This window comes from Hirundo rustica, chromosome 2 (genome assembly GCF_015227805.2).
Source record: "Hirundo rustica isolate bHirRus1 chromosome 2, bHirRus1.pri.v3, whole genome shotgun sequence".
Taxonomy (NCBI): Eukaryota; Metazoa; Chordata; class Aves; order Passeriformes; family Hirundinidae; genus Hirundo; species Hirundo rustica.
In genome coordinates, this window is record NC_053451.1 from 27,436,333 (window position 1) to 27,449,184 (window position 12,852).

Below are 12,852 nucleotides of genomic sequence, written 5' to 3' on the forward strand. Positions count from 1 at the left end.
TCCTGCTTGTGCAAAATGAATATTAAAAAAAACCCCAAAACAAAACAACAAAACAACCCAGGACTTATGCAAACAAAATTATCCAACTCCAGATTTTTTTTATCCAAGAAGAAATATCATCCGTGGTCCACATCTTCTCCCCACTAAAAATGCTCCGCTTCAAAGAAACAAGGCGATTAAGCTGCTCCATGTAATAGCTATGAGAATATCTATACTATAGGCAAACCATTGGCTAATGCATTAAAATAAAATACATGGAATGAGCCTCTAACAAGATAACTGAAGTGGTAGCGAAAATTATAACCTTTATTCTACAGAAGTATATGCAGCTCGATACAAGGTCTTTTGCACAAAAATTTAATCATTATTAGAGACAGCCTATTCCTCTCTAGTGCTAACTGAAGAAAATAAACTTCTTTTCTAAAAAAATGCAGTACCTGGGAATAGGAGCTGGAAGTAGCTAGTAAATATCTGAAGTAGCTACACACATCTTCACAGCGAATAATGGTCGAGACTTCCCGGAATCATTAACAGCATGTCATCTATTTCTAGACTGACTGGTTTTGAAGCCTTTAAAGAGCATTTTTCAGAAAAGCTGCACACTGAGAACATGAATTGAAGTCAATAGCCAATGCGCAGCATAAATACACAGTTGAAGGTGTTTAATTGATTAGACTATTTTCTGAGGTTAAAAATCTACTATTTTTGCAATACTGGCTTTATATTATCGATCCTGTAACAGTATCCTTAATGTTCGAGGCACTGAAAGGACAGAGAAGAAACAGACCTTGCTTCTACAGCTCACCACCTAAAATCACAACATAAAAATGTGAAGGAAAAGTAGTAAAATGTATATGGTTACTTTAAAAATATTTTCTCCCTCAATATACAACTGCTCCTCTACTTAGTTTTATTCTTTCAAATGTTATTGTAGTATCAAGGCTTGAGAAAGGATCTGAAAGAGGATAGATTAGTGACCCTAAGGCTACCTCAAATGACGTTCTCAGCTTAATGAGCAGGATAGAAAAAAACCATAAAAATAACTACTGGAAAATCACGGAAACAATCTAGGGAGGTTGCCAGTGAGAATTTCACATGAGCACTACAAACTGCACAAACAAGACCGAAATGCAGGGAACAGATATCCCACAGAATCAATAATGCTGGTTCAAATGTGATTTAAAAAAAAAAAAATGAAGCTGGAAATATGGCATTGATTACTGAATAGTGTTTAAGCAACCTGAAACAAACTCCAGTTAAGGGCAGACCAGATGGCTCTTACTGGAAAACATCAAGTGACCACCATTACTACAAATGACACTGTCCTGGTTTTAAAAATCCTGGCCATGTCAAGAGTTGAAATGCACCAAAGTCTCTCAGTATTAGAAATAACCATCTGTGTGGGAAATTTCTATGTCCCTTAGTTGGAGAGGCTCCAAATCTGCAAGATCAACCTAATTCTGGAAGCTCCATGTAAGCAGCAAATGGTTGTCCAAAATCCTTGCTTTCACAAAATACAGAAGGCGCCTCATCTTCTCACGATTTTGCTCTCAAGGCTCCATTGTGTTCCTCTGTAAAGTGATTTTTTCCAACTGTTAAAAACCAGTACACATAGCCTGTATATCTTCATCACAGCAGTATTGGAATAGCATAGGTATGTTAAGAAAATATCTAACTTTAATTCACATTGAAGAAAAAAGCAGATGTAGGACACAATCTTTTTCTTCCTTTTTATACGTATCTTGTTTTCTCGGCTTCATTTCCTAGACACAAAAGGGCAGCTGTTCTATGGAAGACAGTTGAACAAGTCAGGTATATTGTTTATTTTTTCAGTACCAGCTTCTAGATCTCTTTGGCCAAGAAAAGCATCAAGCAACCAACTTACCCTCCTGCCATTTCCAGACAATCTGGGTATGTGTCATTTTATTTTTGTGGTACTTAGTGTTGTGAGGTTTACTGGTTTTTTGTTTGGTTGCTTTTTTGGTTGTTTGTTTGGGGTTTTTTCTGTGGGTTGTGTGTTTGTTTTGTTAGTTTTTTTTTCTATTAGGGCAATAACCAGTAAGTTAATTTCAATACAGCATTACAGAATTTCAAATTTACCTGCAAGGACTGAGAAGAAACATTTGAAAACTCAAACTCAGAACATCTAAGCATTAAACATATCGCTGATTTATGAACAGTTATAGTAGCTACTCTATCACTCTATACTTTCAACAATGAGGGAACTTGGACACCAGTAAATACAATTGACATTACTCGGAAAAGCTGTTTATCAGGAGTTTTGTAGCCTTAAGGTAGGACATCACTGCTTGGAAATCTGCAGACACACTTTCATTACCTGCTGATTGACCCTCCCACACATTTATTAATGGCTTTTGTTCCTAAGAGCCTGAGCTTTTGCTGTACAACATGGGCAGGTGAGAGAATATCAAAGCTCAACAGAATGCTAATTTTTCTCTGAAGAGGAAGTAGTATGAATAGCAGTCAAAAGTGAAGCCATCCTATTCAGAGTATTTTTAGAGGTTTCACAAGGTTCAAGTTCAATTTTCAGGCCCTAAAATGCCAGTGAAATGAGAGAAATCATACAGATGGAAAATCAGCACAGAACATGGCTTCCAGCTGCTAGGCTTAGTTATACTAGTTAATAAGAACAAATAATAAATGACAGCAATTTCAATTAAGGGCTGTATTTGCCCAGAATTCACCTTTCACTTAACAAATATCACCCTTTAGCTACTTAACACATGCTAAGATTAAAACTACTTAAGAATCTTAATTTATGTTTTGCAATTTAATTCTGTAGTGAACCCAATCAAAATAGATGATAAATATCTGAAGGCAAATACAGTTTGCAACTCCATGTTCTTCTGCACAGCACATTACAAACAAGAAAGATACACATAAACTATAATGTGAGGCTCTGGAAAATCCATATTTCCTCGGTATGTGTTTTTAAGTTGTGTGTTTGCCAGTTTTCACAGGGCATTTAGTAAAAGCAATTATTTGCTTAGTAAATACCATTTAAATCATAATTTAGTTAGTATACCTGTTCATAAAAATCTTAACAGCACTGGTAAAATGCTTTTCATAGACTGAACTAATAAAAAAGTGCAAGTCATAAACACATTAAAATGTGAAATTTCACCACTCTGTCTATCTGGCACAATTTAAAACCAGTTCTAGTAAACTCCCTTTGCCTCCAATAAAGGGAAAGAATATTTTTCAAATTGATACAAGTAAAAGATTTTAAAATTCTTTACATATGAATTATGAGGAGAGACATTAATTTACTTGATAGGAGTCCCTGTCATCTCCCAAATAATTTCAGATTCATATGGTATTTCATATACAATACTGAGGACGAGTGAGAAATAAGTTTTGCACACTATGTCTGGTGAGATCTAAAATTCAAGCTGCTCAACACTCTCTTTTATAGACTGCTTTCAGTTCCTGAGCTTTATATATTTGAGTTTATACTTCGTATGTTATATGATTACTGGGGTATGGTGGGTGGGGGAAGGGAAAGTGTGGTTAGACTATTTGCAGAATGCGATTTGATTTTTAAAAATCATGTTTATCCTTTAATAAAAACCCCTATGTGATTAAGTAGTTAAGATATTCAATGCCCTCTGTGTTCAAGAGGAAGGAATTAAATTTGGCAGCAGAGCCGTACTTGTGTCAAAGATTTGCTTTTACAGAGCATGTTTATTTACATTATGTACACCCACATTTGGCCACACTTGATGAATCTTGATTCACACATGCTCAGAAGAGATTTGCTGGCATTTGACAGTTTTGCACCGAGTGTGCTCTTGCCCATGACTGTAAAAAGAGCTGAACAAGAACACTCCTGCAGTAAGAAATTTCAGTGGCTGCCCAGCATCTCAGAAGCCTGAGTTCAAGCTGACCGCAGCAAGGGGACAATTTTTTCCAAGTTCCCAAGGCTCTGTCTGGAACAGCACAGCAGAGAAAGTGAAATTAGCTTAACTGGTACAGAAAGCAGTCAGATGATACCAGAATTACGGAAACAAGGAATCTCAAGTCAGCCCCCGTGGGTATAGGCATTACGATAATCTTTAATTAGGCGATCGCACACTTTCTCCTACAGAATTCTTGCCCCATTCAGTGAACATTCAACATTTTTTTTCCATCTGCCTCAATGTGTGGTCCAGAATAATACCAACTTTGACATTTCCTAAATTCTGAACATTTTATTTTCTACCTTTAAAAATACTTCAATATAATGGTTTGTGTTTAAGAAATGTAATAAATTACGTGTAGAGGCAGCAGGGCATACAAAGCTCTTTGTTCAGTGAATTCACTGCACAATATCCACAACCACAATAAACACCACCATAAAAAAACATAATCACTAATTGGCACCTTACTATTAAGCACTGGAGGAAGACCAGGAACAGAGTAGGTGATGGAGATTGAACCTTCACCCCATTCTTATGCTTCAGGGAGGTTTCCCAAGGGTAGGGACAAGATTCACAAGTAAAAAAAAGGCTCAAGCACCTTAGAACTCTACTTAAAAAAATCTGTGTTCTAGGAAACAACAGCCTAAGGTATTCAAAAAGTGCTCTTGTTTGGCTAAGCTTATGTCATATGGTTACTACTAAAAAAAAGTAAAAGCAAGTAAATATTTAAGAGATTTTTGGACAACTGTGGCTTTTTCAGGAAAAGCAATTAGCCAGTTTAAAAGCCTCCTCCTGAATTTAAAGTTCCTCATATTTAAGCAGTGCTGCCGGGATAAGGAAAAAAATCAACAAAACAAACCTACATCAGCTAAAACAAACAAAAAAATTTGCTGTTTTTTCCTTTTTTTTTTTTTTTTTTTTTTTTTTTTTCCCCTTCAGTGTACTGCAACGGGAATCCAGAAAACAAGGAAGCCACGGAAGCAATTTGTCTCACTTGCAGAAGCCGTGCTAGATAAACACACGTGAGATAAATATTATTGTTTGCTAAACGACCACCCTATTTTGAAACCAAATTCTCTCTTGCAAGTCAAGATTTATGAGAATTACATCGCTTACGCAGAACCTGGAAACCTAAGTATGCCTTTAGATCCTCACACTCTGTAAAAGAAAAAAAAAAAAGAAAAAAAAAAAAAAAAAAAGGGAAAAAAAAAAGGAAAAAAAAAGTGCCTTTTAGCTGCACACACTCAGGCAGGAAAATTACAGCCTCGCATTTTCAACGCTACAGTTAATGCTGTGTCAGCACCTCCATCAAACCTCGTTGTTCAGCGGTTTATAAAAAGTTCACTCCGAGCCCAAACCTGGCACCCAGAGCCCAGAAAGGAGAGTGCCGAGGAGAGGAGGAGCGAAGAAACCCGCAGGGCCACGCTCGGTGGCGGGGGGCAGAGGCGCTTCGCCGCACATCGGGACCATTCACGGCCCTCCCCGGGCCACCCTGGAGCCCCCGGCAGCCGCGACCCCCGGGGCGGGGAAGGGCCCGAGCCGCCTCCAGCCCGCTCCCCGTTCCCCCCGCGCCGCCGGCTCTGCCCCCGGCCGCCTTCACCTCCTCGAGGCGGGCGGACACCAGCGCCGCCTCCCAGCTCGGCAGCCCGGACGCCGGCGAGTCCCGGACGGACTTAGTTCGCTTGGGGCCCATGGCGGTGCGGCAGCGGCGGCCCCGCCGGCCCCACGCGTCGCCCCGGAGACGGCGCCCGCGGGCGGAGCCTGCCCGCCGGGGGAGCGCGGGGCCCGGCCTGCCGCGCCGCTCCCACGGGGAAAGGCCGGGGCGGCTGCGGCCGCTCGGTCTCGGGGAGGGACGTCGTCAGCGTCTGTAAATATCTAAAGGGGGTGTCAGAACGTGGAGCCAGGCTGTGCTCGGTGATGCCAAGCCGCAGGGCAAGAGGCAGCGGGCAGAAACTGATGCACGGGAAAGTTGCGCCTGAGTATGAGCGCGAACTTCGCTGCGCGGGTGGCCACGCACTGAAACAGGTTGCCCGGAGAGGTTGTGGAATCTCAGCCACTGGAGATAGGCAAGAACCATTTGGATGCAACTCTGTGCCCTGTGGTTCTAGAAACTCTGCTTAGGCAGGGGGAGTTGGACCAGATGATCCACTGTGGTTCCTTCCAACCTGAAGGATTCTGTGCATTCTCTTGGGGCTTTTGGGTACTTTCATCATCGGTTTTGAGACACCGAGCCGCCCCCATCACGGCCGCCCGAAGGAGAAGCCTCACCGAGGCTGCGTGGGGAGTGTTGGGGCGGCGCACGGACACCAAGTGACACATCTCATCCCCGGGGCTCCAAGTGACACATCTCATCCCCAGGGCCACATGGCAGCACCCGTGGCGTGCCCCTGAGGATGGTGAAGGAGCGAGCTCCGGGCCCAGCAGCGGCCAGGGGGTGCGCAGGTGTGGGCAGCCAGGCCGGCTCCCAGGCCCAAGTGGCTCTCCAAATACTACCATATGTTACGGCACTGGGACCAGAAGGGGAGAGGGAGGCACTGTTGGGAGAAACCAGGAGAGCTGCCAAGATAAAGAATTCATTACAGAGGAGTCATGTCGTGATCTCACACTGGAGACGAGTGAAATATTCTGTGTGATTTAACATTTGGTGAAAATACCCCAAACCACATGCTGCCCTCCCCCCACCTCCTTATACCGACTGGGGTTGCTCAGAGCCTCCAAATCTTTATTTTATTTTCGTCACAGCTTTAAACCCTGCTGTGCAGTGTGTTACTGCCTTAGTCAGGATTTCATTCTGGGATGATACTAACCTAGTGTGTGTGCTGTATAAAACACCTTTCATTACACAGCTTTAGTGAAGAAGTAGGAATTTAGCTTCATGGGGGATGTAACAGGCAAGTCTCTCATCATTTTAGTTTGCAGAAAGGTGTCTTCCCAGTGTTTGTAAAGAGTGATGCAGTTGGTAACATGGGAAAGCTTCACAGTAGATTTGCCGACATCCATTAACATTTCCCCCCAGCCGATCTCTTGGCTGGTGTCCATTTTTCTCTTTTTGAGTTTTTCTTTTATTGTCCAGAAAAAACAAGAATTGCTTGTTCAAAGAAGCAGGCTGCATGACATTCCCACCATATCCTTGTTCTTCACTAAAGTCTTGGATACACAGCCTATGCTGGCTGACAGAGTATGGAAAGGAGAAATGGGGCAGGGTCACCAGCTGATGTAGCAGAACAATAGAGTGATTTGGGGTTGAATGCACAGATACTGTTACAGATACAAATACCCTAACTATGAACAACGCATCAGATTTTTCATGACTCAGTTTTCACGAATAAATATAAATTTTGGGAGGAGTGACAGGAGAGGTTTGTGCACCCAGGTCTTGATGGTGTGGCTGGAAATGTGCATTCCCATGACTTTGGGAGATGATAACTGTTTAATTATGCCCATACCTGGATCTTTATGCTCAGATCATTGGAAGGTTAAAAACCAGAGAGGCTGATGTAAGCCAACCAGAAGCTCTGAGAACACCAACAGTAGCTGTGAGAACCATGAAGTGGCCTGTTTATATCTACTGTGGATTTGCTTGATGCATAAGGACTATTTGAAGGAAATGGTTTTGTTCTGCTGCTTACCACCTTAGTAAATGCATCTTGATAACTTGTCTATTGTTGGATGCTGTAGCAGATACCAAGTCCCACTAAAGTAGGACAGCTGATCACCTGGAGTCTATACCAGTTCATGTAAAATTACCTCCACCACTCTCATAAACAAAGGAGAGGAAGTAATTGTATTTACGCTCTGTTACAAAGGGTTGTAGTGTATAGTCCTAAAATGGGTTATCCATCACTGAAGTCAGCTGAAGACATCTCCTGTTTGGCTGCTTGTCCATTTTGTTGTGCTGCCAAAGATGCTTGTAGGCCAAGCTGTGAACCAGATCACTGAAGCCCCCTTGGTTAAATCCTGAAACAAACAGACAAATCAGAAATACTGGGAAACTACAGCTCTTCTTTCCTCCAAGAGGTCTGGACTGCACAAAACCCAGCTGCATGTCTTGTGGCTGAGCCATCTGAAAAACTTCAGCTTCCTTCTGATAACTAAAATATGAAGCTGCTGCAATCTCAAAACCTGTATTAGCAAACCGAAATAAAATTCAGCTATACTGGTAAGCCTCTGGCTGGAGGAATAGGCAAATTTCATATTCAGAGAGACAGTAATGCAGTTTGGGGTACCTTCTGCAGAAAACAGGAATGTAAGCTTGACTTCTCCAAGAAGTGAAATTTGGTCTAGTGCAAGAGTTAATGGGACTATCTGTGATGGCTTTGTGTGTGACAGGAATATTTATGGTGTATTTTTCAGGGAGACTAACAACCTAAAAATGCCAAGATCAGCCTTTAATTTTTTGACTGATTAAAAAACACCACTTGTGAATACATCTGTGGAGGAACCACAGTAAGACATGAATTTACAGTAGACTTGCAATTCTGAATGATATTCTGTGTAAGTAAAGCATAGTTTACCTTTCCCTGGGAGACAGGTTAACAAACTTAATAAATTTATACAGCAGGGTAAGAAATCATGCATTATTAATACTGGAGTACTGGTACTGTAGTGTACTGTGGAGTAGCTAGACTCAATAACATGTCTGCATGCTCACACTTTTAATAGTAGTATAGGAGTGTTTAAAAATGAGGTATACTCTTTACCTCCTTCAGGAAGAGAAGGAACATTGATTGCCTTTTCTTTTAGGGCAACTTAAACAACATTTGCACTTACTTGTTCTTCAGTAAAGTGTGGGGAGTGGAAAGGCATTACTAGTTGTACATGTCATTTCTTCTCTACTTGATATCTTCTGAAAGGCTAGGGCTAACTAAAGAGACAGTAAAGGTTTTGATTCTTATTAATTAAAGCCTGATTAACTGAGAGTGGAATTAATTTTAATCCTGCTCACTTTGTTTTAAAAGTGTACTTGTTTTAAATGCTTGAAAATTATTGGGAAAAAATTATCTTTTCAGTAAGAACCATCACCTTCTCAGCTTTAGTTGGGAAGTAAGCAGAGTCTCTTTGCTTGAGTCCTTAAGAACACACTTAATTGCTTTATATTACTTTCATAAGATTTAAGTGTTGCTGAAACAGGGAGGTTTTCTGAATTATGGCTTCAGAAAGCTGTTTCTGTTTTAGAAAACTGGCCAGAAAAGTTGTCTAGAACAGCTAACATGGCCCTCAGCACTGCTAAGGAAACAGCCTTTCATCCTTATATTTCTAAAAGAAGAAGAAAGGTATTAAGAAAAAAGAGAAAAGCACACTTCCTCCCCCTTAACCCTCCCGGCCCCCCCAGGAGAACATTGTTCAGTCCTTTTTCCCCTCAGAAAGGAAGAAGAGGAGGGACATAAAACTCTTTTTGCTTTCCTTTCCAGTTTCATAGCACTGCAGCATCTGGGCTGGGAACAGCTTTTGCTTGAAGTTTGCAACCCCCCAGGACACAAGCGTCTCACAAGTTTCACAGATTTGACAGCTACAGCATGTGTTACCACAGCCTCCCTGAACTCTCACATACCAAGCTGGTTGTAGGAGGTCTTTGCCTACAGTTGCTGCTCTGGCCACCAAATGATTCTTTATAATTTATTTCTTAGTCTCTAAATTTGTTTATATAATTTGCATAAAACTTCCCACATGGGCTGAATTGGCCTTGTGGATGTGGAGCAAGTATCTGTTTTGGCTTTAGGATCTAGAAAGCTTTTTTCTACATCAGTAAATTGTAAAGTGCATGTGCCCTGAAAGGGATAACGGTTAAGCCAAGTGTAAATATATTAACACATTCCTCTTCTGAATATGACATGGTGCTCTTATTTTTCTAGTGCCAAAAGTCAGTAGCTTCTTCATTAGACTGAGTTCTGATCATGAGACAATTAAACAACCTCTCCTTCTCAGACTATAATGGGCCTTCCTAATAAAATAAGGGTTGCTAGATGCTTGCCAAACTGTGAGAACTTGCAGGGATGGCCAGAGGGAAAGGGAACAGCTGGATTGAAAAGACAGTGCAATTCAGACAAGTACATCCACCCCATGGCAGAGCCTGCCCTCCAGTGCTGGGCCACTCTATGCATGCTCTGGGCCTAACCTATTTAAGCTGGTCCATCTGATAACATGGCCAAAAGCACAGCAAGTTGTAGATATTCCCTTCTCCCTCCAGCTCTTGCATTTAGTGGGTGCCTGGCCAATCAGTGTTTTTTTCTCTTCACATAAATGTTTCCACTCAAGCTGAGTTATAAGTGTTTGTAACCTCTGTTGTTTATTGCAAGTGTAACATACAGAACAGATCAAACTTTCTTTATACAAATATGTTTAGATTTAGGAGTCTCCACCTACTTTGTTTCACTGGGAAAAAACCTCAAAACTTGCAAAGCCCTGTATTTAATTTTGGAAAAGATGCTTTCTTAGTCTACTCTCCCATGTGCATGCATGTGCAAGGAGAATGTTTTTTCCTCTCTGTAGCAAATGGCATAAGGATTCCTGGCAAAGCTCAAAATGAAATCCATTATCATCTGTCAGTAAAATGACTTCCAAATTCCAGCTGGATGCTGTGCAACAGTCTCTTTAAAGAAAGACTCCTGCATTTGGTATTGTAGTTCTACTCTCTCTAGGTAACTGAATTTTGGAAGTAGTTCAGTGCTATCAGCCACCAAAAAAAAAAAAAAAAAAAATTCCAAATTCAGGTATCTCAGGTTTTATTCTTGCCCCTTTTCAAAACAGATCAAAAGTTTTTATATTTGTCCCTAAAGGAAGAAATCCTAAGAAAATATTCTCCCAGTCTTCCAGAAAGCCAAACTCCCCTTCTCAACTCCATTCTCCTGCATTTTCAAATCCTGCATTATTGCATGCCTTCTTCTGGCACAAAAAGAGTAGTTTCCCTAAAGGTTACAAAGTCTTTCATTGAAGATCTGCTTCTGTAGCAGCACTTACTGCTACCTCCATCCAGAAAGGGTGACTTGCACAGCAGTGCTGAGCACTACCTGCTAACGTTTCTCAACAGCCAAAGCAAGCAAAGTCTAAAGAAGTAGGATTTGAAACATTATGCCATTACTGGTAGGGAAAAAAAAAAAAAAGTTTCTAATCCATTAAAAACAAACATTAACACCATGGAGGGTAAACAGACTTGAGCTATATGCCAGAGTTTGCAATGAAAATATTGATGAAAAGAGGTGGAAAGACATGGTGTGTTTATTTTTTCAAAAAACAAGAGATTGTTTTTGAAAATAAGTGTAAACTGTACTAGAACTGGAGTAACAAAATGGCTAGGGCCATACTTCTTTGGCCTTGGTAGTCTCATTCAGTGAACTTTTAGTCGGATAGTTTTTAACTGGATTTTCTTAAGGTGATGTCTAATGGCAGAATAACTAAATTGCCACATTATAGACTATACTGAAACTGTTGCTTTGACTTTATTGCCCCCTCATTTCTTTCTAAACCATTTTCCTGAGCGTATACAGCTCCCAATAGATCTGGTTCAGTGAGCATGTTTTGGAAAGAAGTACATGGAGCAATGACTGTTTCCTGCTCTATTTTGGCTCAGTCATACTAGTGCCTGAAATCTGCTTTATGCAATAGCCATGATTAAGCTTTCCAGTCCTAGGACTCTATCACAAAGCACTATCATGCCTTATGGTGTCACCCACTAAATCCTTTACTCTTTCATAATCCTGAAGTGCAGCTACTCTCTCCTTACTGCAGACTAGAAAGGCATCCTGTGCTGCCCTCTCTTCCCCACCTGCAACATTCCTATCTCACAAGCTTTTCTTATCCTGCATCTCCAGAATTCAAACCGGACCGCACACTGTGGCACCATAAAGAATCAAATCCAGCGTTGCCCAGCAGGAGCTCATCTTTCATCAGCACCTTTCTCCTGCCAGTCCTTGCTTCTAGACACAGCTGGTCTGTGTGATCTGAGATACGCCTGCCAAGAGCCCCATCCTGTGAACTCCAAGCGCAGTGCTCCAATGAACATATTTGTGCAGGTGTGGTCCTCTTCCTCATCAGCTGTGCTGGAATGCATCCTCTCTTGCTCTTTATTGGGCACCCCACTACCACCATTTCCCATGCAATTATATGAAATAAAAGGACATGGGAAGGCTGGCTTCTGCAATAGCTGATGAGTCCAAAGCCTAAAATTTGTGAGCCCTCCTGTAGAAAGTCCAGATAATTCCAGAACTTACTTACTCCTGAGGGCATCAGGATCTAGCCCTGAACCTGTATAGAGTCCCCTGCAAGTGTTGTAGCCCCTGTTACTAGGAAAAGGATGGTGAGAACAAGGTGATGGAGATGAGCAGTCTATTGGCAATCTCTGCCTACCAGGGCCTCATCTTGCACCCTCCTACCAAGACAGTGAGAGTTGGAAAGTATTATGAGATGTGGCTTACCTTTGTGGAATTATCTGTAAGGGAGTAGCATTCTTTGGCTTCTTTGGAAGGACACTGTGCAGTCATGTGATATAACCACAAAATAAGACAGTTTTCTGCCCCACCAAAGTCCACATATGTATCCTTTGTGCAAGATTTTAGTAAGTCTTAACAATATGGGAAGTTGAAATAATTTGTGGTATCTTTTTTTTTTCTGCAAATATCAGCAAAACCAAGGCTCTGTCAGAGTGATTTAATTCTCAGAAAACTATTTATTTAAAGATCAAATTAAATAATTATAGGAAAGATAAATAATATTTTCATCCCTATCAGATGCTAACACTTACTTTCATGTAAAAGCTCCACTTATAACTGACAGATATTGTGTAATAAATAAAAGTTACAAAGATTTGGTAATGATATATTATCAACATTGGATAGCTTCTGCCATGACTAGCCATTCATATGGATTCAGTAAGCTTTAAGCAAATAAAATGTGGCAAGTTTTTTATATTATATCATTGCAGAGATTGAGTTCAAAA

At 41.0% G+C, this 12,852-nt stretch overlaps 1 protein-coding gene across 1 annotated transcript in view; it reads right to left on the reverse strand.

The window, feature by feature from the left end:
- SPAG17 (sperm associated antigen 17) overlaps positions 1-5,613 on the reverse strand; it is a 91,047-nt gene extending 85,434 nt beyond the window's left edge. The window contains exon 1 of the mRNA XM_058419492.1: positions 5,521-5,613. Within this exon, the coding sequence (XP_058275475.1) occupies positions 5,521-5,613 (93 nt within the window). The remainder of the gene's footprint in view (positions 1-5,520) is intronic.
- Between the last annotated feature and the right edge of the window lie 7,239 nt (positions 5,614-12,852).